Source organism: Mus caroli, chromosome 1 (assembly GCF_900094665.2).
Source record: "Mus caroli chromosome 1, CAROLI_EIJ_v1.1, whole genome shotgun sequence".
Lineage (NCBI taxonomy): Eukaryota > Metazoa > Chordata > Mammalia > Rodentia > Muridae > Mus > Mus caroli.
The window spans coordinates 169,536,345-169,561,732 of NC_034570.1; the positions used below are offsets into that span (position 1 = coordinate 169,536,345).

The 25,388-nt window shown below is 43.8% G+C and overlaps 2 protein-coding genes across 2 annotated transcripts in view; one reads left to right on the top strand and one right to left on the bottom strand.

Moving 5' to 3' along the window:
• Sccpdh (saccharopine dehydrogenase (putative)) overlaps positions 1 to 15,625 on the top strand; it is a 19,015-nt gene extending 3,390 nt beyond the window's left edge. The window contains exons 3-12 of the mRNA XM_021156674.2: positions 4,828 to 4,908; positions 6,478 to 6,607; positions 7,304 to 7,353; positions 8,087 to 8,217; positions 9,149 to 9,266; positions 10,090 to 10,209; positions 10,308 to 10,364; positions 12,604 to 12,715; positions 14,137 to 14,218; positions 15,011 to 15,625. Of these exons, the coding sequence (XP_021012333.1) occupies positions 4,828 to 4,908; positions 6,478 to 6,607; positions 7,304 to 7,353; positions 8,087 to 8,217; positions 9,149 to 9,266; positions 10,090 to 10,209; positions 10,308 to 10,364; positions 12,604 to 12,715; positions 14,137 to 14,218; positions 15,011 to 15,116 (987 nt within the window). The 3' untranslated portion in view covers positions 15,117 to 15,625. The remainder of the gene's footprint in view (positions 1 to 4,827; positions 4,909 to 6,477; positions 6,608 to 7,303; positions 7,354 to 8,086; positions 8,218 to 9,148; positions 9,267 to 10,089; positions 10,210 to 10,307; positions 10,365 to 12,603; positions 12,716 to 14,136; positions 14,219 to 15,010) is intronic.
• Positions 15,626 to 20,394: 4,769 nt separating this feature from the next.
• Positions 20,395 to 25,388, bottom strand: part of LOC110304409 (kinesin-like protein KIF28P) — a 50,489-nt gene continuing 45,495 nt past the window's right edge. The window contains exons 18-23 of the mRNA XM_021175827.2: positions 25,012 to 25,146; positions 24,061 to 24,227; positions 23,756 to 23,853; positions 23,359 to 23,523; positions 22,528 to 22,698; positions 20,395 to 20,550 (exon numbers count right to left, since the gene is read on the bottom strand). Of these exons, the coding sequence (XP_021031486.1) occupies positions 20,395 to 20,550; positions 22,528 to 22,698; positions 23,359 to 23,523; positions 23,756 to 23,853; positions 24,061 to 24,227; positions 25,012 to 25,146 (892 nt within the window). The remainder of the gene's footprint in view (positions 20,551 to 22,527; positions 22,699 to 23,358; positions 23,524 to 23,755; positions 23,854 to 24,060; positions 24,228 to 25,011; positions 25,147 to 25,388) is intronic.

A 25,388-nucleotide genomic window follows, 5' to 3' on the forward strand; every position in this document is an offset into this window, starting at 1 on the left:
TCTCTTCTCTCTTCTCTCTTCTCTCTTCTCTCTTCTCTCTTCTCTCTTCTCTCCTCTCTCCCTTCTCCCTCTCTCCTCTCCCTCACCCTCTCTCCTCTCCATGTAGCTCTGGCTGTTCAAAACTCCCTCTACAGACCAGGCTGGTCTTGAACTCAGAGATCCACCTGCCTCTGCCTCCTGAGTGCTGGGATTAAGGGAATGTTCCACCAGCTCTCATCCTCTCTCAAAGTATTTCTGAGGAATTGACATTGAACAGAGGTCAGAATAAAGGGAGAGAGTAAACTGTATGATTGTTGAAACTGTTCTGTGGAGAGTAGGTGCAAAGGTTCTAGGTGAGACTGTGCTTGGAGAGACTGAAGATGGAGAAAATAGTGAGGCTGAGGCTGGTAGCCCGGCAGAGATAGGAGGGATGGTGAAATATTCAGGAGGTAGAGTGCGTGGAGTCTTACAGGCTGGGGTTAAGATCTGGGTTTCTTTTAAATGTAATCAAGTGACCTTGGAGATCTGATTTCATTTCTAAGTTATTCAGCTTCTGAGATGAAAAGTAGCTAATACGCTATTAGCAGGATGGTCCAGACCAGACACACATTAAGGCTGTAGTGGAGGTGGTTAAAGTGGTGGGGTCATCTGGATGTGGCAGCTCCCACTAGTAGTCCAGAGCCTTGGAGGCCAGAGCTGCCTCTTCTCAAGCTAACAAGACCCTGTCTTAAAAAAAAAAAAATGGTTGCGCTCAAAGTGTAGTTTAGTGTTTTAAAAGGAAACAGCCCTTGCCCTTATATTGGATATTGGTTATGAAAGGCCCCTTCCACACTTTGACCTGTAGCAAGATGACTGTAGCAAGATGACTGTTGATTCTATTTACTGATCTGAAGAAGCCATCATAATTGGCAATATGTTGGAGAACTAAACATCTAAAATGTTAACCTCTGTATTCTCATTGTTAGCTAGCTCTGATATCGATCAGGCTGAGATTCAAGCAAGTTTCTATTTTGTTATAATCACTGTAAGACTTAATTCTTCCTTGCTCAATATTCTAGAAAAATCCAACCCTGTTCAGGCTGTCACTGAATGTGAGCCTGCCTGAGCCAGCTGGCCTTACATCAGATTACACAGTTAGAAGCACTGTGCTGGGTCTGTTTCCCCTTGGGGGTTCTAGTCTACTCTGAAGCAAAGGTTTCACAACCTTTCCCTTTGCACTCTGACTCACTCCCTCACTCTACCTGATTACTTCCCTCTCTCTCTCCCTCCCTCCCTCCTCCCCTCTCTTCCTCCCCTTCCTCTCCCCCTTCCTCCCTTTCATTCCCCTCCTTGCCCCCCTCCCTCCCTCCCTCCCTTTCTTTCTCCCTTCCCTTTTTCTTTGAAAGGCTATTGCTTGCAGCCCAGCCTAGCCTGAGACTTGCAGTCTCTCCTGCATGAGGTTATAGGGATGAGCCAGGTTTTCCTGTGAAACTAGAAACGGCCAGGACAGAAGTCTTCTGTCTTTGTGATACCAGATCTGCCTGTTTACTTGTTTACCTCCATGCAGCACCTGGTCTCTGCCTTCATCTCTTGTCACAAGGAAAAAGCTCCCGTGTCTGTTGGGCACAACATTTGAAAGCTTTATGTTTATAATTATATATTTTCTTAACTTTACTGGATCAAGCATTAACTTTTCATTTTTATCGGATTCTTCTTAAGATGATGTTGATGTTGCTGTGTATGTGAGCTCACAGGCCAGAGGAGGACATCAGATTATGGTAGCATGGGAGAGCTACACACACACACACACACACACACACACACACACACACACAGAGGGCACAGCGAAAGCATTGTTTATTACTTTCTCAGGGGTTGTGAGCCCCTGTTGGACTTCTCTGTCAGCACTTAGGCACTTTTGGCACTCATCTTTTTAAAGACTCTCTTGATTTGGTAAGCCCTGGTAACCCGTCTCTATGTGCTATTTTAAAGCAGACTCCTCCGAGGGCTTCCTGTTACCTCCCACACCACTACCATAACCCACTTTTCCCCAGGCATCCCTCTCGATTCCACGGAAGTGCTCTTTCAAGTCCAGTCCTACCAGAGGCACCCACCTCAGTCCTCATCTTAAACCACTTCTCTGCATTTGAGCTAGAATTTTCTTCCTTTTCTTTATCTTTTTCTTTAATTTTTGAGATATAATCTTACTTGCTAACCCTAGGCTATCCTGGAACTCACTGTCAACTTAGGATTCCCCCTCAGTTTTTCTCCCCCATCGGTTTCATCCATCTCCAGTGTTAGATCTTAATTTCTGTTTCTAAATGTCCAGGCTTCAGAGCTCAAGCCTCAGACTTTCTTCTCTGTTAGACGTGGATAAGCAAGCGGTAGGTAGCAGTAGGGGACAATAGCTCAATGAATGATGCTATCATGGTGGCCCCGTTGTGTTCTGGAATTCTCCGTGCTTCTGAGAGTGCCCCTTGTTACTGTATTTGGTGCTTGACCACTTGACGCCCAAGATGTTAATCTACACTTCAAGGATCAATAATTCTTCTATACCCAGAGTTAGCATGAATAAAAGTTCTCATATGTTCTGTCACTCAGTGGCTCAGTTTGTACACCCTTGGTGGAGATACCCTACCTGCAGGCCTACAGGCTTAGAGCATGGAGTGTGGAGAACTGACTTGAGATCAAAGATTATTACTCCGAGTCTCTGAGCACCTTGCACAAGCTCAGGGAACAACAACAACCTTACAATTTTATTTTTATTTATGTATATGTGTATGTATCCCATCTCTGTGCAGTGTCTTGTAGGGACCAGGAGACGGTGCCAGCTGCCCCGGAGCTGTGGTTACAGCTGAGTGACTTGGGTGCTGGGGACTGATTAAGTCCTCTGACAGAACAGCAGGTGTTCTAACCACTGAGCAATCTCTTCAGTCCCAATAAAGGAAACTATTTGCAGCATAATAAAATAGGGATAACTTAGTGGGATATTTTCAGATTGTCCAGTGGATAAGTGGCTGTGTGACAGAACAGGAAGAAGAAGAAGATGTGTTGTGGCAAAAAGGAAAATGTGCACTTTCTTTAAGGAACTACGCTTATATTAAATGGTTATGAATGGTTGTTAGTATTTGGGGGTTTGTGGGTAGAGTCTAAGAGCTGTGTCTCGCTAGCTCAGACATGGGCTGGGGATGTTGGGTACCAGCCCATCAGAAGCAGGGTAGGAGAAGGTCGATCTAGGTGGTAGAAGCAGACACTGCTGGGTGTGACATTACATCTTTAGGACTGCGGGAACATGAGAACTAAGGGCTGTGGCATGACGGGATGCTCAAGAACTGTGAGGAGATAAGTTTGGACTTCAGAGTCTGAGTAGACAGCCACTCTAAGTGGGGCAGAGGGAGAGGCTGGATTCCACTCTTCTGTTAAAATAAGAGTTGGGTATTTCTTTGGGAATTAGTTTAGATTAGTTACTGTGAAGTGATTGGGGGCTTTGTGTAGAAAGTTAGGTGAAAGGCAATATAATCTAGACTTGACAAATTTTTAGGAGACAGATTTGGCAAAACTTGCTGACTTACAGGGAAGGTGGGTTGAAAGAACACTTCCAGCTTTCAAAGTCGAAAACTGGGTGTAGAGAGATGTTAATCACAGAAGATAAAATGTGAGTGCTATGCACTGTACCACTGGCCCTGCTCACAGGAGCAGCGTGGCGAAGGGAGGAGTGCTCCCAGGTCGATCTCCTCCCCTCAGACAACCGTGTGTGTGTGTGTGTGTGTGTGTTTGTGTGTGTGTGTGTGTGTCCTATTTAAAACCTTCCAGTTGGAACTGCTAGCCTGACACTCTGTCATTCCTCATCTGGCCTCTGTATTTCTTTCCAGACTCATTTCTTATTACTTCTGGCTCAGCCAGGTTGTGCTTTTAGTAGTAGCAACTCTCTTTTCCTATATCTGCATATACTTTTGCTTTTATTTATTTTCCTTTTCCTTACAAATCCTTTTTCTTTTGGCTCTAATTCAAGTAATTTTTTTTTTTTTTTTGGTTTTTTTTTTTGGTTTTTCAAGACAGGGTTTCTCTGTGAAGCCCTGGCTGTCCTGGAACTCACTTTGTAGACCAGGTTGGCCTCGAACTCAGAAATCTGCCTGCCTCTGCCTCCTGAGTGGGATTTCTTCTGGAGAGCTTTGCATTGCCTTCAGTTAGAGATTAGTGTGCGAGCTTCTGGCTCCATGGCTCCTTTATGCACAGTGAGGGCCACGCAGCACACTTTGCCTTAGTTTCCCAGTTTATCTTTGTGCTGTGTTAACTTTTCTCTCTGTGTGTGTAGGTTAGAAGACAATTGAAGGTGTCAGTTCTATCTCACGTGTGTCACTAGGACTAAACTCAGGTTCTTAAGAGTGATAGTTGGTGCTTTTACCTGCTAAACTGTCTTATCAGCCCAGCATTTGGCTTTTTGATAACTTAAGACTGTACTTCTAAGAGTAAAGTGGCATTTTGCTTGTGAAATCCTCTGTGTGTGTGTGTGTGTGTGTGTGTGTATACACACTATGGTACACATATGGTCAGAGAACAACCTTGGAATCAGACTTTGTTTGAAACAATCTCTTTCTTGCTCCTGCATCTACCAGGGTAGCTGGCCCATGATCTTCCAGACATTGGCATGTCACCTTTCATTGCACCTCAGGAGCGCCGAGATACACACATATGTTATGCATTACATGCACTACCATGTCAGGCTCTTTACATGGGTTCTAGGGATCTGAACTCCAGTCCTAATGCATGCTTGGCAGGCACTTAACCACCGAGCCATTTTCCCATGGTCTTTGATTCAGTTAAGCTTGTGAAGTAAGAATAATACATTGGTTTTCTTTATTTCCTTAGTATCGATTTTATGGAGAACCTGTAGTAAAAGCATGTATTGAAAATGGAACAAGTTGTATTGACATCTGTGGGGAACCTCAGGTATGTAAATCAAAAAGAAGAAAACAAAATTATTCATAAATGAATCTCTGTGGAGTGCGAGCATGTTTGGTAGCATCCTGTAGACATTTTGAAGCTGACGCCTTCCTAGTGCTTAGAGGTGGCGTTTTCACGCTGTCCTCCTCCTAGCTTGAGGGAGAGCACTGCCAAGATCTTAGCTTCAGTTTTCTTAAAATGTTCTATTGTTATTTCCTTTGTGTGTTGATCTGCTGGTTTTTATAGCTACTGAATCCTGTAAGCTTGATTATTAGAGAAGTGTGTATGTTGTGGGTAATTCTCAGACTGTAGCTCTTAGTAAGTTTTTCGTTATAAGTTCCCTTTTTAAAAGTAGGTACTGTTACAACATCACAGAAAAAGTGAATACAAAGTTCCCTCGCCCTGGGCTGGGGATGTAGTTTCCATGGTAGAATGTTTGGTTAGCATGCTGTCTTAGGGTCTCCATTGCTGTGAGAGACCCATGACCAAGGTAGCTTTTATAAAGGACGGCATTTAATTGGGGTTGGCCTACAGTTTCAGAGGTTCAGCCCGTTATCATCATGGTGGGAAGCATGGCAGCATCCAGGCAGACACGGTGCTGTAGAAGGAGCTGAGTGTTCTACAACTCAATCCACAGGCAGCAAAGGGGCCTGTCTTCTACAGGCAGCTAACAGGAGGCTCCCTCTGCACTGAGCAGAGCCTGCACCTAGGACTGCAAAGCCCACCCCCACTGTGACACATTTCCTTCAGCAAGGTCACACCCCTAACAACTTCCCTGGGGACAAGCGTTTCAAACCAGCACACATTCCCAACCTTGGACTCCATTCACAGCACTGCATGAACAGGGCGAGATGGCACATGCCCATGCTCTGGAGCTCAGGGTGTGGAGTTCAGCCGCTGAGATGTTCAAGGATATTCTAGTCAAACCTAACATAGGCTTCAAGAGACCCTGACTCAAAACAACAAAAACCAAAGGAAGCAGGATCTCTGTGAGTTCAAGACCATAATTGAGTTTGAGGCCATCCAGGGCTACACAGTAAAGCTTTATTTCAGAAAAAAAGAAAAAAAAAAGCATTAAATGAGATGGGTTAGGTGGTAGACCATGTACTTCATATGTGTGACACCCAGAGGTCAATCCCCAGCATACGTTATATAAAAATATTTTTAAATGGTTATATTTATTTAATGCTTGACATTTGCCAAACACTATGCTAAAAACCTTATAATAATTCTTTAAAAACATATCTGGGCGCTGGAGAAATGACTCAGTGGTTAAGAGCACTGGAAGCTCTTGCAGAGATCCTGAGTTCAATTCCCAGCAACCACATGGTGGCTCACAACTGTATGTAACTCATACCCTCACACCAACTTACATTCACGCTGTGCTTTGTAACATTATTGCTTGGGGTTGGTATTTGTCAAACAACTGAAAACCATCTGACAGTTAATATTGTGTTGTAGAGCCACATTGGTTGGGCAGTTCCAGTTTAATGGCTTTGTCGTTACGATAAATCATTTAATATCGGTCTAGGTGTTTCTATAAACTGATTGACATTTCTGTCCTGGATGTTTTAGTTTCTGGAACTAATGCATGCGAAGTATCATGAGAAAGCTGCAGAGAAGGGGGTTTATATCATTGGAAGCAGTGGCTTTGACTCCATCCCAGCAGATCTAGGAGTGCTGTACACCAGGAATCAGATGAACGGTAATGACTGCTCTGTAAGGGAGCTTTGTGGTTTTCGCCATCATGGCTAGGCCTGCACTCTTGATATCTTGAGTGCATCCCTAGCCATGTTATGTTTGTTTGTTGGTTGGTTTGTTTAAACAGCTTTAAGTATTGTTGTTTTGTTTATTTTTTTTATTTTTTATTTTTTTTGTGGTGCTGGGATTTGAACTTAGGGCCTTGCACATGCTAGACAAGAGCTCTATCACTGATCCACATTCCCAGCCCATGTTTAAGCTACCACAAGGAGCGTTGAGTGTTTTTTCTGAACATTTGTAGTCATTTTCAGTTATTACTGAAAAGTCCTTGAAAGCGATTATGGTAAGGCAGACTCCTTCCTGTCGAGTTCTGTGACGAGCTGTCCGGGATGAGTAGACTAAGCTGTTGTCTTACTGGAGAAGTTCTTAGCACTCTTAATTTAAATACTACAGGAGAGTTTGACAACACTACCAGTTATTTATGCTAAACTCTTTCTGAGAGTTCACCTGGCCTTCACTGTGTCTTGCTCTGTGGATAAAAACATAATAAAACTGTTGTCTGTGAAGATTTTCTGAAAATTTTTCAACTGTAAGCTTAATAAAAATGCCCTCACCTGAATGACATAGTTTAATTACTTGTCCTGGTTGGATAACTTAGGTTTCATTTGATTTTACCTTTAACATTCTCTTATTTCTTTAGGTACCTTGACTGCTGTAGAAAGCTTCCTGACAATAAATACAGGACCTGAGGTCAGTTTCCTGTTTAGTTGTTGTTTTCAAACTAATGTTAAAAATATTTTGGAAGTGATTCATGGCTCTTGAAAAAGATTTAGATTGCTGGGCAGTGGTGGCACACGCCTTTAATCCCAGCACTTGGGAGGCAGAGGCAGGCGGATTTCTGAGTTGGAGGCCAGTCTGGTCTACAGAGTGAGTTCCAGGACAGCCAGGGCTACACAGAGAAACCCTGTCTGAAAAAACAAACAAACAAACCAGGACAGCCAGGGCTACACAGAGAAACCCTGTCTGAAAAAACAAACAAACAAACAAACAAACAAACAAAACAAAACAAAACAAAACAAAAAAAGAGGTTTATATTAGATTTTATATGCTTTTAGTGTTGAGAGTCTCTATGTTTAATTTTAGAAAATTAAGATAGCTGCTTTGTTATTAGAGTGAATTACTATGGTCCACTTCTAAGACATTCATGTGTAATAAATGTCAGTTCAGAAAACTGTCACATTAGTGCCAGTCAGCATGAATAAGTATGGAGAAAGAAGAGCAAGCTTGCACTGGGGTAAATGGTGAGTATAACCAAGCCAATGAGTGTTATTGCTGCCTAGTTGGTCATGAAAATTCACCTCAAGATTATTACAGGATTATGTCTTACACAAATGGAGGTGAAATGTAATCGCTCTAAGTTACTTGGTCTTATCTTTCAGTAATTGCCCTTAAGGTGTGTTTAACTTGTGAAATATTTTCCTAGGGGTTGTGTATTCATGATGGAACCTGGAAGTCGGCAATTTATGGTTTTGGCGATAAGGGTAGTTTAAGAAAACTACGGAGTGTATCATGTCTGAAACCTGTCCCAATTGTTGGTACAAAGTTGAAAAGAAGGTATATCAATTTTAAACCTATTCTTTACTATTTCTAGTCTGTGTTGCATTGCTATTGGTTGGTTATTAATGTGCTACTAAGAAAAGCTTGAAGGCTTTTGATAAGTTCAGAATTATTTCCAAAGTTAAAATGTAATTAGCATATTATACTGTATAAACACTTTATATATTCACATACATAATACTTCTAAAAATGAATTTTATGATGTCTGTCACTATCAAAATTAAATTTCAGTTCAGTTTTTTATGATAAAACTACACCTTGGACTAGGCAGTGGTGGCTCATGCCTTAAATTCCTCTGGAGGCAGTGGCAGGTGGATCTCTGAGTTCGAGGTCAGCCTGGTCTACAGAGCAAGTTCCAGGACAGCCAGGGCTACACAGAGAAACCCTGGCTCTGAAAACCTAAACCAAAGGGGGAAAATAAAGATCATTTCATATAATCAACATGAATTGCCCTTATGTGTGAGAACTTAGACAGACAGGACATAAGAGTTGGCTGTTAGTGGTATTTAATTCAGTCATTATATAGAGAAGTTGACGGGATCAAACCCTGTATGTATGCGTCAGGAGTGTGAGAACTCGCGGAAACATTGAAATAAAGGCACATTCTGCCTCATTACTAATCAATCACTGCACGAAAGGCTTCTGCCTCATTACTAATCANTTCTGCCTCATTACTAATCAATCACTGCACGAAAGGCTTCTGCCTCATTACTAATCACTGCAAGAAAGGCTTCTGCCTCATTACTAATCACTGCACGAAAGGCTTCTGCCTCATTACTAATCAATCACTGCACGAAAGGCTTCTGCCTCATTACTAATCACTGCAAGAAAGGCTTCTGCGTTCTTTAATTTGGACATTTACCAGTCGATGTTGTGATCATTGTAATAATTGGAGGAAATGCAACATTTTCATGGCTCTGTCTTGCAGGTGGCCAGTCAGCTATTGTAGAGAGCTGAACTCATATTCCATTCCTTTTTTGGGATCTGATATATCTGTTGTGAAAAGGACTCAGCGTTACTTACATGAAAATTTAGAGGACTCACCAGTAAGTAAACATGACATATCTTAATAAAGTGTAAGCCTGTTTGTTTTAGTACCTCAGTATGTTTATTGTCTTAAAGTTGTGATGTTCATGTTTGTAAATAAAGTGTATAATATTAGGTCATGGGTGTGGTACTAGCCTTGTGTGTGATTCAGACCTGGCCTGCAGCAGGATCAGCAAGCAGCACCCAGACATCTCTGCTGGAGCTCTGTTTCTGTAATGGTTTTTGGAGATGTTTTGTCCCCTGCCCCTGGGTCTCCTTGCTAACGCTGGAATGCCAGATCACTCCTTTTGGTGAATAGTTGCTCACACTGAGACTATAAGAGGAAACCATCTCCGATTAAAAAGGTGGAGAATGAACTAGATGTAGTGACTCATGCCTGTAAGCTCAGTATTCAGGAGGCTGAGGCAGGGAAATTACTATAAGTTCAAGGCCAGCCAGGAAATTACAGTAAGTTCAAGTCCGGGGCATGTCTGGACTGTGTAGTGAACTTAAAACTAGTAGCCTAGGTTATAGAATGAGACCCTGCCTCAAAGGAAAGAAAGAAATGGTGAAATATGTTTTCTCTTAGAGGAGAAAGAGAATTGATGTATTATTACTAGACTCAGAAACATTTTGTGAGCTTTGGTGTTTAAGTGAACAAGTTAGTTGCCATTTGCAACAATTCCTTTAAAACCTAGGCTCCCAGTGTTGAGTTCTGAGCAGGTTCTGAGCACAGTGCAGTCTTTACATGGGAACTGGGTTCAGTGTTGTGACTGAGCAGTAAGTGCAGCACAGCCACTGTCTGTAGGAGAGTAACGCTCTGCCTCTGCCTTGTGCATCTAGGTTCAGTATGCTGCTTACGTCACGGTGGGAGGCATCACCTCTGTGTTTAAGCTGATGTTTGCAGGACTATTCTTTTTATTCTTTGTGAAGTTTAGCATTGGAAGACAACTTCTCATAAAAGTAAGTAAGCTTTTTATTAAATTAAATCTTTAGAAATACTTCTTGTGAAGTTTTGATAATATTATTGAAGTTTGTTTTTGCTGTTGTTTTTCTTGTAGTTCCCATGGCTCTTTTCCTTTGGCTATTTTTCAAAACAAGGTCCAACACAAAAACAGGTACTGTTTGTTTCTGTTTGGTTTTTTTGTTTACACCAGGACCTCTAATATCATAGACTTGAATGTTTATGTCTTGATGTCTCCTATCTCTTTTGCATAGTTTAAGGTGAACTCACCTTCCTGACATGTGGTCCCAAGGCCAGGCCCAACTGGATTAACTCTGCTTTGGGTAGCTTGGAATATTAGATCTCCATCCAGGCCAGAGAAATGACTTCCCCTAATGGGTCCACACAAAGCTCTTCAATCAATGGAGGGTTGAGGTAGTGTGGGCTTGAGTTCAAGTCTACCTTGGGCAACATAGTGAGACCCTGTCTCAAATAAACAAAAATAAGCTAGGAGACTGGAGAGATGCCTTAGCAGTTAACACTGCTACTTTTACAGGAGACCTGGGTTCAGTCCCATCATCTACATAGTGGCTCAGAGTAAGTAAATCTAGTTCCAGGAGATCTGATGTCACCTTTTGACCTCTGTAGGAATCAGGCATGTATGTGGACATATATGTGTGTGTGTGTACATATACATGTAGGCAAATGCTCATAAAATAAAAATGTCTTTCTTTTTTTTCCAACCAGGGTTTCTCTGTGTGACCCTGGCTGTTCTAGAACTCACTCTATAGACCATGCTGGCCTCAAACTCAGGGATTTACCTGGCTCTGCTTGAGTGCTGGGATTAAAGGCATGTGCCACCATCACCCAGCTAAATAAGTCTTTAAAAAAAAATGTATACACTTAAGAATCCTGCCCTTTGCCCCAGAGATTTGATATGCTGCCTTCTGAACTCTCCCTGTCTCTCCTAGTCCATGTCTTCTTTTGCTGTTGAGTCTGTTTATAATTTTCTCTTGTCCGTGTATTATAAGAAAGGCAGAGCCTATCATGTGACCATCTCAGGGCCTAAAATATTCTCTTGACCTTAGTTATGTGTGGTTAAAAAACTTGTTAATCATGGTTAAATTCTTTGTCTCTTTGTTCCTCTTTTGGTCCGTTAAGCTGTGTTAGCATAGTGCAGGCATCGAGTGTGACGCTTGAGCTGACTTTTTACATCTTTTCATCAGGGCCGGTGTAGTCACTGTTTGTTCCTTTTGTCCTATCAGGTAGATTTCTAAACCACATAAGTGTGTTCTGTACTCCTTCCAAACACGTCAGCACCAGCATTTCTTGCCTGTATAAGTGGTCCTGCCATTCTCTAAGTCACAGTGTAGGATCACTTTTAAGCCAATGTTTTTCTTTTAATTATGTGTGGGGGTGTATGCACATGAGTGCAGGGGTCTGCAGAGGCTGGGCGAGGGCATCGGAGCCCATGGAGCTGGAATTCCAAGTAGTTGTGAACCATCCAACACATGTGTTAGGAGGAACAGCAGCCACTCTTAACCACTGAGCCATCTCTCTAGCCCCTCATCTTTATCTTATCCCTGTTCCTATCACCTTTCCTTTCCTGACACACCAGTCATTAGAATTTGTAGTTCAGAGAAGTAATTTCTGCCCCATGTTACAAGATAATAGATACAGCAGATAATATATTGATTTTTTTTATTAGAAATATCTTATGTCCCAGGCAACCATGTGTATTGAGAGCTTCTCTTGACTATCTTTCATTGGGTCATTTTGCTTTTGTGACATGAGACAGACAGTTGTGCTCAGTGTCATCAAAGTGGTGGGAAAGGCATTTGCTGAGCTGGTAAAGTCACCAAGTCTACCCAGAAAACTCAGAAGGCTAAAAGAATCCCATCATCCCTAACACTACCACCCAAGACTCAATCCCCCGTGGATGAGCAGAGTCGGGACTCTTGTCTTAGTTCAATATTAAAGACTGGCTATGGTACAACACAGCCTGAGTCCTCTGGAAGAAAAGGAGACGTTTTGTGGACTGTTTTGTCTGTAGCAGTTTAAAGTTCTTAGTGTTCAAGATCAGTGCTTTTGCTTGCTTGTTTTGTTTTTTGAGACAAGTTTTCTTGTGTACCCGGGCTGTCATGAATCTCATTCTGGAGACCAGGCTGGCCTCAAACTCAGAGATCTGCCTGCCTCTGCCTCCCGAGTGCTGGGATCAAAGAATGCACCACCACGCCCAGCAGAAGCAGTGCTTTTTAGTAGAAGCAGCTTGAGTGAGAATCTGTCACAGAATTCTGACACCCATTAAAACAGATTTAGGAGGGGGAGGTGTCTCGTGAAATAGGACAACAGCGTCTGTTGGGTTGGAGACAGAAATGACATTATTAAGCACCCCATTGCTTTTTCTTCCACAGATGGATGAGACATCATTTACAATGACTTTCTTTGGTCAAGGATACAGCCATGGCACTTGTGTTGAAAAGAACAAACCAAATATCAGAATCTGCACTCAAGTGAAGGGACCAGGTATTTTGTAAATGGCTTAAGGATGTTTTAGGCTTTTTTAGTCAATTTTGTTAATGCATCTAGTTTCTTTTTCATGATAACTTAATAAGTTGAATAAAGTTTGAGAATGGCAAATTTTAATTATTATTAATAAGAAAGAAGGTTAGCTGATATTTTTTACTTGCTTTAGTCTCTTACTTAAATATTTACTTAAATAATTCTGAGTCAAATCTGTGGTCCAAAATTTCCAATTTTGTAAAATATATAGATTCACACATATTTTATAAAGGAGCATAGTAACTTTTGATAGGTTGGTAAAAGGATCCATTGTCCAAAAGACTGAAAAACTTTTAGAGCACTATGCAGAGACGAGCCCTCACATGAGCCGAAGGTGAAGGGTAGGTGCCACAGTCTCTGATCAGGACTAATCAAGCCAGATGACAGGCCTTTTTTTTTTTTTTTTTTTTTTTTGCATCACACTTCCTTTTCAAATTACACCCTGGCTTTTAAAGATAGTTTGACTGTGCTGCAATTACTGTGTGGCAGTAATGGACCTGCCAGTGCCCCACTGTATTACAGACTTCTTAAGTTACTGGGCACAATCAGTTGTTTTCTTTACTATACTAAGAGATTTTTTTGTTAAGTACATGAAGAGGGATCAGTTTAGACTGACAGAAGCCAAGATGAGAGTCCTCAGCATCAGTGGTTGTTAAAAACCAGTGTTGGCACCTGCCTGGGGGTGACTGGCTCAGCCAGAAACTCAGACAAGGTGAAGCGGCCTCACCTGTAAAGTGCAGATGGGATGGTGTCACTCACTGCGTAACCTTAGGACTTGAAGCACTCAGTACAGAGACTTCCTGACCATAGCACAGCTGGAATGTCTATAATCTGAAAATCAGACCATTTGAATAGCAACAGTTACATAAGTGGCAGATTCTGCTCCTGACCTCATGTCCTGGGTAATGTCAAATTGCAGGTGTGCTCTAAATAGTTTATAAGACTATCTCCAATCTCAGCATTTGGGAGGCTGAGGCAGGCAGATCTCTGTGAGTTCCAGGCTGGACCTAGCAAGGCTACATAATGAGATCCTGTCTCATAAAAACAAAAAAAAAAAAAAATTGAACCGAACAAAAAATTCCCTCCAGGGTAGTAATTTCAGTATGTGTATACACGTGTGTGTGTGTGTGTGTGCGCGTGCGTGCGTGCGCGCATGTGTGTTCCAATATATGAAGAAAACAAAACCTAAAGCACAGATGTTTCAAACAGTTTAGGTGAAGCACTACTGGACTATATAAATGTCAATTATTATCTTTGTTTTTAAGTGACCCAGAGTATTTACTGAAAAAAATTCTGTATACTTAGTGCTAGACATGAAATGCACCATTGGTTTCTGGGTTCTGTCCACTTCATGAACACTTTTCTCTGCCCAACCCTTTCTGCAGAGGCTGGCTACGTGGCTACTCCCATAGCCATGGTTCAGGCTGCCATGACTTTTCTGAATGACGCCTCTGACCTTCCAAAAGGGTAGGTTTGGCTTTCTTCTAATGAAAAGGTATCTTTTAACTGTGTCACATTTTAGCTAATTCTGAGCTCATTTTCAGTCTTGGGTCTATAATGAGTTGTTTTTGTTCCTAACCAAAAGTGTAGGTTAAAGCAATCTAAAGGACAATTCCTGTCTGCCTTTGGAATCACTGTGAAGGGGAATGAGAACGTGTAAGCTGGCGTCAGTTCTTTATAAAGGAAAAAAAAGCTCAAGTGCAGAGCTGGCCCCCAGGAGGAGGCCCTTGTTGACTGTTAGCAGTGTTATCAGTCAGTGCTTGGGTATACATTGGCTGTGGGCGGAACCCTGGCTTAGCGGCTGGGAACTGAGTTTGGTGCTGCTCAGTGGGTATGGAGTGTGCACTCTTACTGAGCGTTTCGCTGGTCCTCTTAGAACTATACCATGCTCACCAATATGCAGAAGCTTCTGGATCAAAAGCAAATTATAAAAGTTGTGTGTAGTAGAACCTAATTTAAAATTTCAAGTACTTATCATTTAGCATTTTTAAAATATTGGCTATTATAGTTACAGAAACTTATTCTCCTCAGCTTTAAGTGGCTGAGTGAATCCAGTTCATGTTTTTATTTAGGCCTCTTGAGTGTGGAGATTCGGGTATATGAGCTATGTGCTCATTTGCCTGGTTTTAGGAATGGACCCAGGAGGAGCTGTGACAGAGTGAAGAACTGGTTCTCAGGGGTTGTGCTGTGATTGCTATCCTACAGAGGAGAGGGTTGGAAAAGAGCCATGTGCACTGTATTCTGTTTACTGTTTTACAGGGGCGGCGTCTTTACACCTGGAGCAGCTTTCTCCAGAACAAAGTTGATTGACAGACTCAACAAACATGGCATTGAATTTAGTGTCATTAGCAGCTCCGAAGTCTAAACATTTGAAGACTAACTGAATCATAAAATGCACAAACCGCGTCTGTATTTGATATGTGAAATTCTTCTATAAGCCTATCTGACTGTATGTGGACTGTCAAGTATAAAATATCTGTACATTAAAAGCAGGAAATTATACTATCTTATCCTAAACTTCATATCTCAGCTGTTTTTATGATTTTATTGCTTGTGAGAGAAAACTAACATTCTCCTTACGTTTTTATTGACAAGTGAACTGGAAGGTCAGATGGTGAAGAGGGCCCCTGTTGGTGTTGCTGACAGCATTCCTTAGTGACGGAGCGTGGCTGCTGTTAGGCTGTGGCAGTAGAGTCTGCCTTCCCTGCCCTGGTGTTGTGGAATCTCACCCTTCTCTAAGTTCCTCTGTGTAGCATGTGAGCGTTTGCTAAGTGAAACTGTACTTCTACTTCAGTCTGCTTTCTCACCCATCTACTCCATGGACTGATCTTGGATTGTTTAACTCAGTTGAATAATAAAGGGTTATTAATTGAGTGACTTTTTCCCCCCTTTTTGGTTTGGACTTGTATGCATACTTTCATACATTGGCACTACTTAAAGTGGCCTGACATTTTTATTTCCAGTAATTGAGCAGTGTAGCTTCCTGTCCCTGACTTTATAACTGTGACTAATGTTAAGCAAATGACTTTAACTTTGTATTGATTTTTGACAGCCTCAGCAGAATTTGTCAAATTCAGACATGTTTGGCATGGAAGTGGAACAAGGAAAAGAATGTTTCCTCCTGTAATAATCACATGGCATTCATATACTCAGAGGCTGGGCATGTGGCTCAGTTGGTAGTGTGTCCTTAGCACACATGAAGTCCTGGGTCATGGCCCCTGCACTTCATAAACTGGGTGTGGTAGCAATTCTAGCACCCAGGAGGCAGAGGCAGGAAGATCAGAATTTCAAAGTCATCCTCAGCTATGTAGTCCAGGGTTACAGATCCTATCTCAACAAGAGAAACAACGACCCCGACATACACATGCAGTACTCATGCTATTCCTTATGCAAAGGAGGCAGCCACGGGGTGTGGACATAACATATCAGAGCACCCATGCTTCCTGACCTCAGCTTCTCTGTTCTCTGTGTGAAAGAATAGAGTATTCAACTTGAAAAGAAAAGACAGGATCTTTTAATTTTTTTAATTATTTCTATTTATTTATTTGGTTTTTTGAGATAGGGTTTCTCTGTGTAGCCCTGGCTGTCCTGGAACTCACTCTGTAGACCAGGCTGGCCTGGAACTCAGAAATCCACCTGCCTCTGCCTCCCAAGTGCTGGGATTAAAGGTGTGCACCACCACCGCCCGGCTCTATTTAATTTTCTAATTGGCCAGCAATAGTATATATTTATGAGATTCAAAATGAGTATCACAGGGGCTGTGGAGGTGGCTCAGCAGCCAGGAGCACCAGCTGCTCTTGCAGAGGACTCAGGTTTGACTGCCAGGACCCACACGTGGCTCACAGTTGGTAACTCCAAGGAATCTGATGCCCTCTTCTAGTCAGCAACTCTGCACACAGGTGGTACACATACGTACATTCAGATACATGCACACATAAAAATCAATTTTTAAAAATGGTATTTAGCCAAGCATAGTGGTCCACACCTTTAATCGAAACACTTGGTCTGCATAGTTCCAGGACAATCAGAGGTATATAGTTAGACCCTGTGTGGGATCAACAACAAAAGGTGTTTAAATACATGCACATATAGAATGAACAAAGTAATAACATCTACCACCTGGAACTATAGTTTCTTTGTGGTGAGAACATTTACTATCTTCTCATTTCCATCACTGCTGACCGTGGTTAGCCTGGGACAGAACACACAGCCATACTCCTTGTGACTTGTATCACCGACAAAGGACTCCTCACATTTCACCACCTCCCTCAAGCTCCTGGTGCACACATCTTTTCAGTTCTGCCGGTTATTTTTGTAGATATGAGATTATATGATATCTGTCTCTGTAGCTTGATTAGTCACTCAGCACAGTGGGCTCTAAGTTTCTCTGCTATCACAAGTTAGAATTTGCTGCCTTCACAGACAGCTTCTATTACGTTGTTCTTTGACAGTTCTTCTGCATGTGTACAATGCACCCCAATTGCTCCCACTCCTCCCTCTTTTCGTCACCCTTTATCCCTGCCAGTTCTACCAGTCACTTCCCACACTCATGACTTTGTTTTGTTCTGTGACCCACTGAGTTTAACCATGGCCTCTGGGCACCCATGGGTGTGGAGCTATCCATTAGAGTCCAGTGGGTTTATCAGTGAGCCTATGACTGAACAATACCTGGCCCCCAATTCCTTCATTAGTCAATAGTTCAGCAGGGAGAGGCAGGGCCCAGTGAGCCCCTCCCCAGCTTGTGATGGATAGCAGACAGGCCCAGCCACAGCTGTCATGATCATGGTTGCAATGGCTGCTGCATCATGCCCAGAAGAAAGCATTCCACTGTCATCTCCCTCTCTTCAGCCCCCTCTTCCACACAGTCCTGAGCCTTAGGGGCAGTTGCCATAGATGTTCTATTTAGGAGCGAGCATGCAGTCGTCGCGTATCTTTGGTACCTTGACCAGCCATGATTCTCTGCACTCACAGCCCATTGCAAACAGAAGTGGCCCTGATTATGACTGAGAGTGTCATTTGCATAAAAGTGGAAGTGGGGATATTTAGAAGGCAATTTGATGCCACGCCAATTTAGTTAAACTACTGTTTTTCTTTATTTTCTTTTTTCTTTTTGGTTTTTCCAGACAGGGTTTCTCTGTGTAGCCCTGGCTGTCCTGGAACTTACTCTGTAGACCAGGCTGGCCTCCAACTCAGANATCCGCCTGCCTCTGCCTCCCGAGTACTGGGATTAAAGACGTGCGCCAGCACTGCGCAGTAACTCGGGTTTTTCTTAACGTGGAGATTGGCAAACACGTAAGCCTTTTCTTAGCTTGGAACAGCGCTGTAAAAGACCGTGGAGTGTGGCTAGCCTCCAGCATGCTGATTTCCAGTCTTTGAGCATGCGCACAGTAATGGGACTGCTTGATCCCACGATCAGTCTCCATTCGGATTTGTGAGGAGCTGTGGTGCAAGGACTGCTGTAGCCACTGTTTGCTACTGCGTGCATTCTTCTCTCTTAGACCCTTCTCCACCCCTTTTCTTCTCTCCTTTCAACCCCCTAACACTAGATATGAGAGAGAAACAGAGGAAAGGAGAGAGGTCCCTGAATAAGGTCAGGGGTTGGAAAGGGGGCAACGTTCCTGTTAGACTTCCTGCTGATTAGGGACGTTGGGCTCCTTGGGCAAGTTTGATCTTCACCGTCAGGAGATCTAATTTCTTCTTGTTTCTTCTTTGCACACTACTGCTTAACAAATAGCTACCAACAGCAACCAACGCCAATCAGACCTCCCTCCCTCCCCCCCCACACCCACCAATGACCCACAGCTACCCACATCACCTAGCAGGGCCCTCTTACATACCCTCTGAAAAGTTCCCAGATTTTTAAAGGCAGAAATTATCTGCAGCTGGCAAAAACATGGTAAATCGTAGTCAGCAGTTGTGAAGCAGCCCCATATCCCCACACCTGGGATTAAAACGAAACTGTATTCTTATAATATTGCTGTGGTTTTTTAAAGAAACCAAAATTCCAAAAATTGTCACTATATACTGCTTACATTAAGTCATAAAATCATTGTGAGAATTAAACAAGCTAACAAATGTTTGGAATTAGGACTAATGTCTGGCACCTGGTAAGTGTGTCACTGCTTTGTTACAAGATTGTTTCCCCAGCCATAAAAGGGTTCCTTATAGACTCTTAGTGTCTGCCAGTCTCTAACACTCACCGACCATTTGTGGAATCTAAGCCTGCAGCAGGATGGACTGTCTACCTAGAGGAGTTCTCGAACAGCCAGCCCCGCACTGAGAAGGTCCTGCTCAACACTGCTGCTGCTGAACCAGTTGGATGCATTCCAATTAAACAGATATAGAAAGCAAACGGAGACCGACGTGTGGATCAGATGCTCAGAGCCAGAGTGCAGAATAAGAAATGTGAACTAGCCGGGCAGTGGTGGCGCACGCCTTTAATCCCAGCACTTGGGAGGCAGAGGCAGGCGGATTTCTGAGTTCGAGGCCAACCTGGTCTACAGAGTGAGTTCCAGGACAGCCAGGGCTACACAGAGAAACCCTGTCTCAAAAAAAAGAAAAAGAAAAAATGTGAATTAACTATTGTTTATCTCTCTCTCTGATAACAATACAAATAAAAATAACGAATCAGACAGGCTTCATTTAAGGATTGGAATAGAGAGCTGGGTGTGCGTGTGCTGGCTCACACTGAGATCACAGCACTGGGTTCAAGGGCAGCCTGGGTTAAGAGTGAGACCATGTCCCAAAAAATTAAAAAAAGAACAGGCTGGAGAGATGGCTCAGAGGTGAAGAACATGTACTGTTCTCACAGAGGACCCAAGATCAGTGCCAGCGCCCAAGTGTGGCTGACAACTACCTGTAAGTCTAGCTCCAGATAGTCCAGCTCCCTCTCTGGCCTCTAAAAGTACCACACACACACATACACACCACACACACATACACACACACACCACACACACACACACTACACACCACATACCACACACACCACACACACACACACACACACTATATACATATACATAATAAAATTAATCTTTTATAAAGGACCAAAAAAGCCTTCCAGGAGGTTGGTAATGATTATCCATCACAGATAACTCACAAGGAAAGAGGCTTAGAGAGGTGGGTGAGTCCCCCCAACACCCCGTACAATTTGTAAGTGATAGATTTAGCCAGGACTGAATCTTGGGCCGTCACAGCCAGAGCTCTCGGTTCTCAACATTCACCAGACATCCTGCACATCTGTTCATTTTTATAGGATTTCTTTCCTTTTTTTTTTTTTCTTTTTTTTTCTTTTTTCAAGTGAGATCTTCTCTGTGTAGTCCTGGCTGTCCTAGAAGTCACTCTGTAGACCAGGCTGGCCCTGCACTCATAGAGCTCCACCTGTCTCTGCCTCCCAAGTGCTGAGATTAAAGGCATGCGCCATCACCACCTGGCAGTTTTTACAGGATTTTTAAATCCAGTTAAGGCCTAGTGTGGCGGGGGCTCAGGTCTGTGATCCCTGTACTGGGGCTGGAAGTACAGAGGTGAGCTAAGACAATTCTGGTCCACAGCAAGTCCTTGCTGGAAAAGAGGCACATGGTTCACGTGTCTGTGCTGCTCACTAAGTCAGAGCGTGTGTGCAGTGTTCAGCTGGCTCATTTTCACTGTTGGCTGGGCAGTAGATACTCTTTCTTCCTCTTCACTATGAAAGCAACGTCGGCTTTTAACTTGTGTAAACTGGACTCAAGCGTGCCCTCCAAGTCCTTTAGCATCTGCAACTGCTGATGCACAAATGGCCGAAGCATTTGATCATCTTCCTACAAAAAAGAAAGGCAGGGAACTTCTTACGACTAGAGTAAAAATACAAATACTTTGTACCTGTGAGTGAGGTGTCCAGTAAACGTGCCCACGTGGCTGGAGAACTGCATGGAACGCTATGCACAGTCAGTGGTGACTGGCTGGCTTCAGGAAGGCCGTGTGAATCTACCGAGATTGAATACGGTGGTCCACAGTTGCAGATTGGAATGTTCTAGGCTTTCAGCACTGTAGACACGCTGAGGCCTGCACAGGGACTCCCAGATGGACGGGTTTGCTAATGTATTTCATCTGCAGTGGAAACAAGTACCCCTGGGAAGGGACTTGGAGTAGCAGTGGCATGGGCAGAGGAGGGGGAGGGTGCAGGCAGGCGACATTTGCTCTCTAGTTTGTTTCCTGCGTTGTTCGAGGTCTGCCTGTTGGGACCCTTTGCCCATTGCTTTCCCACGATGAGTTTCCAGGTTTCCTGTTTCACATTTGAAAGGTAATCGTTTGTATATTCTGAACACGAAGACTTGATGTTAATTACGGGCTAGCAGGCGGGAAGTTTTAACTTTGGCTTTTAGAGTGAGGGGGGCTCATCCAGTTAAACTGCATGAGAATCTCCCCAAACTCAACAAGCAAACCTAAAACGTTTTACATGAGGGATAGCACCCTATGCTACAAATTGGTTTGTCAGGCCATGCTTATTTCTACGTTCAGAGGCCTTGAGGAGCCTTGGGCCAGTCTCAGTTGTTCATAAGGAGCAGGTCCACCCTGGCTTGTTGAGACAGCTCACTAAGTAGACTAGGCTGACTGGCCAGTGAGCTCCAGGGGTCCCCTGCCTGCCTCTCCCCAGGACTGGGATCTGACACACACTCACTGCCCACTTGGGCTTTTTTTTTTTAACCATGGTTCTTGGGATCAAACTCAGCTGAGTCACCTCCCCAGCCCCCAGTGATTTGCTTAGTGTTGTTTATGGGACCCTTCATCGAGCGGTATTCGCCTTTTATTGGGAGGTATACAGACAGAAGGAGACCCCAAAGGAACTCCCAGGTCTAATTACTCTGAAGGTATCTTCTTCTTAAGCAGGACCCTGCCTCAGCCCCCTGCTCCCACATACTGTTGCTCTCCCAGAAGCAGCAGCCAGCCTGGTTTTCATGACCAATTCTTTGTCCTTTCTGAGCTCTGGTCCTTTTAATGAAAACCTAAACAGTGGTACCCTTGGAGAGTGGCTATAGTGAGTGTTGGGTCATACGTGTACAGTGCTCAACAGGCACAGGCATATGCTCCGACTGCAAGCCTTTGCTCTCTTTCCAATCCTTAGACTTTGTATTTTCTGCCTCCCTGTGCTGACTGAAACCTGAGATTGCAGGGGTGGATTAGCCAGAATCTGTGGCTTTTCCTTGTTTGAAAAGGAAAGCTGGCCGGGCGGTGGTGGCCTACGCCTTTAATCCCAGCACTCTGGAGGCAGAGGCAGGCGGATTTCTGAGTTCGAGGCCAGCCTGGTCTACAAAGTGACAAAGTGAGTTCCAGGACAGCCAGGGCTATACAGAGAAACCCTGTTTTGAAAAACAAAAAAAAAAAAAAAAAAAAAAAAGAACAAAAAGAAAAAGAAAAGAAAAGCTGTCAGTCATTAGTCATGGAAGCCTGTGTCTGCCTAACATTTCCGTGGTGAGATAGAAGACTATCCATTTGATTCCCAGTTTGCCAAGAGTTTGTTTTGTTTTGTTTTTCAAGACAAGGTCTCTCTGTGTAGCCCTGGCTGTCCTGGAACTCACTCTGTAAACCAGGCTGGCCTCGAATTCAGAAATCCACCTGCCTCTCTGCCTCCCAGATGCTGGGATTAAAGGCGTGCGCCACCACTGCCTGCTAAGGACCCACAGTTTTAAAGAACTATTAATTTGCTCATCTGCTCACAAGCCTCCCGTCACTGTGCTGTCAAATCTTTAGGTTAAATGGGATGTGGTTTGGGGGTTCGGGGGAGCCTGGTTACTCACGGGAGGTCTGCATCTCCTCAATCTAAGGAGCTGTCCTCTGGCCACACCCATGCCTCCATAGAACACCTTCAAGGCTCTGGCCAGCTGGGCATCAGAGCTGGCCTGCTGGGCACACGCTTGCTTAGCCTCTCTAGCAGCTGTCCTTGTAGCTCCTTCTGGATTATCCAGCTTCTGGGCTGGGGTAAAATTAATTAATTAATTAATTAATTAATTAATTAAAAAGTATTTTTTATCAGCATCCACACATTCCTGTGTTTATTTATTTGGTTTTTCAAGACAGTGTTTCTCTGTGTAGCTGTGGCTGTCCTGAAACTCACTCTATACACCAGGCTGGCCTCGAACTTGTAGATTGGCCTGCCTCTGCCTCCTGAGTGCTGAGATTATAGGTGTGTACCACCATGCCTGGCTTTGGTGACATTTTATATCTCCACTTATCAGCATATCTCTTTGGACCTACTCAAAGATAGCTCAAGGCAAAAGAAAAGAAGTTCTAATTTGTTGTTGTTGCTTATGGTCTAAGATATGTACTAACTCATTAAGATTTCCAATTCCATAGGTGGTGAGTCTGAGTCGGGGGAGCAGGTAAGAGCACTGGCTGTTCTTCCAGAGAACCCGGGTTCAATTCCAAGCACCCACATGACAGCTCACAACCATGTGTAACCCCAGTTCCAGGGGATCCACCTGATGCCTCTTCTGGCCTCTGTGGACACACATACACTCAGGCACACATACATATTCAATCAATCAATCAGTCAATTTTTAAATTACTTCCTATTCTAGACAAATAGCACATCCTAAACATGGGAGTTGGGAATGTGTTGGAGCACTCACACGGTACCGTCTCTCACCCTGTGGAGCAGAACCAGCGTTTTCCAGTGAAGCCTTGAGAAACACGTTTTCACCTCTGAGAGCCCTGTTAACATCTCTTAGCAGCTCCGTCTCCTGCTCTAACTTGAGCAGCTTCTGATAAAGCTCTGGCACCTGGTTTGCCGTGATCTACGGAGGATGTGCCAGCTCAGCCTGATGTGCAATTACCTGCAGAGCCTTCCAGACTAGTGCTTCATGTTAGCTCCAGTAAACAAGGATGGAATGGGGAGGTGGGGGAAGGCTTAAATCCCTCAGGGCACCCCAGAGAGGTACACAGAACATTGAAGGAATGTTCTCTAAGGGGCCGTCACCGGGATTGCTCAGTCCCCTGTGAGCTGCCATGTGTACACACCTGGCTCACATCCTTCACACTGGAAAATGTCTTGGTGTCTACCATGATGTGGCCTTCACCCGTGAGCAGTACATCCAGCTGAGAGACGCCCAAGTGGGCACAGCCTTCTGCAGCGTGGGAAGAGACCAGCAAGAAAGGAGTCTCAGCTGCCCAGCTCCCAGTGAGCTGGGATGAACCAGGTCGAAGCCAGAGGCCTGGCAGAAAATGGCTCTTACCCTCCACTCCACAGGCCCGCCTGCCTCCCTCCTCTCCCTCTGCAGCATTAGATCTGGTTGGACAGTTACACAGCAGGACAGAATGAGTAAACCTGGTACCTTGGAGGCCCCACAAATCGACAATGAGGGCATTGGTCAGTAAGTAATCCAGAAACTCTCGGGATGCACCCAAGGCTGCAAAGTGGACAGTCTCTTCAATTCTGGGATTCACACTTTTCCATACAGGTTTGGTGTACAAAGTATTTGGAAGATCATAAATCTTGTACCTGAGAGAAGAATACAAAACAGGATTGAAAACCAGAAGGGACGGATCTGTGGAGAAAATAATCAGATGAGCCACAGCACCACCGCCTAGTGCAGTTAGCTAAGAAGTTGCCCTGTAATTGATTCTTGTGACTTCTGACTCCAACAGCTGTTACTCAGCATGACCATCGCCACCATGAAACTAGTGTAACACGGGAGAAAGGTTTTCATCAATGTTTAGACTCTATTTGGATGCTCTAAGATGCTGAGTTTCACCACCCAGTGGCAGCACATGTCTTTAAGCCCAGCATTTGGGAAGCAAAGGCAGGTGGATTGCTTCTGAGTTTGAGGCCAGCCTGGTCTACAGAGCAAGTTCCAGGGCAGCCAGGGCTACACAGAGAAACCCTATCAAATAAATAAAGAACTAAGTTTCCTAGGAGGTGTTTGAGATTTTTTTCACTTTTTAAAGCATCCCTTTATCTCCCGGTATTCGTTGACTCTAATGAACGTAGCCCTATCTAGTTTACCTGTACATTTTACTTAAATAATACACTTTAGATGGATTTTGTGTGTGTGTGACAACTAAAATGCCTAACACTGTATAAGGCTCCGTAGCCATCCAAGTAATCTGGAGGGTCCTGGGGTTTCTCTACTTGGTGGAGAAAGTAGTCATTTTGCAGTTGAGCAAACAGAAAAACTTAGAACTTTATGATAAACACATTTAAAGAAAAAAAGAACCCAAAGTCCCTGCCCACCAGGAGCCACATGGGTGGTGCGTGCAAGTTATGTAAAGTGCAGACCCCGTACCCGATCTGAATGCCCCGGCTTGCATCTTCCTTTAGCCATTTGACACCAAGGCACCGGACGATGTGAACCTGGAAGTCAATCCTCTTGCCCAACAGCTCCAGAGGGTCAATAACCATGTCTTCCTCACCATATGCCCTACAGATGAGAGCTGAATGTCAGTCTCCAGATCAGACCGGGCCCAGGCTAGTTAGCACTCAAATGTCACAGGAGTCTGGCGGTTCCTTAGAAAATTGGACATAGTACTACCGGAGGATCCAGCAATACCTCTCCTGGGCATATATCCAGAAGATGTCCCAACAGGTAAGAAGGACACATGTTCCACTATGTTCATAGCAGCCTTATTTATAATAGCCAGAAGCTGGAAAGAACCCAGATGC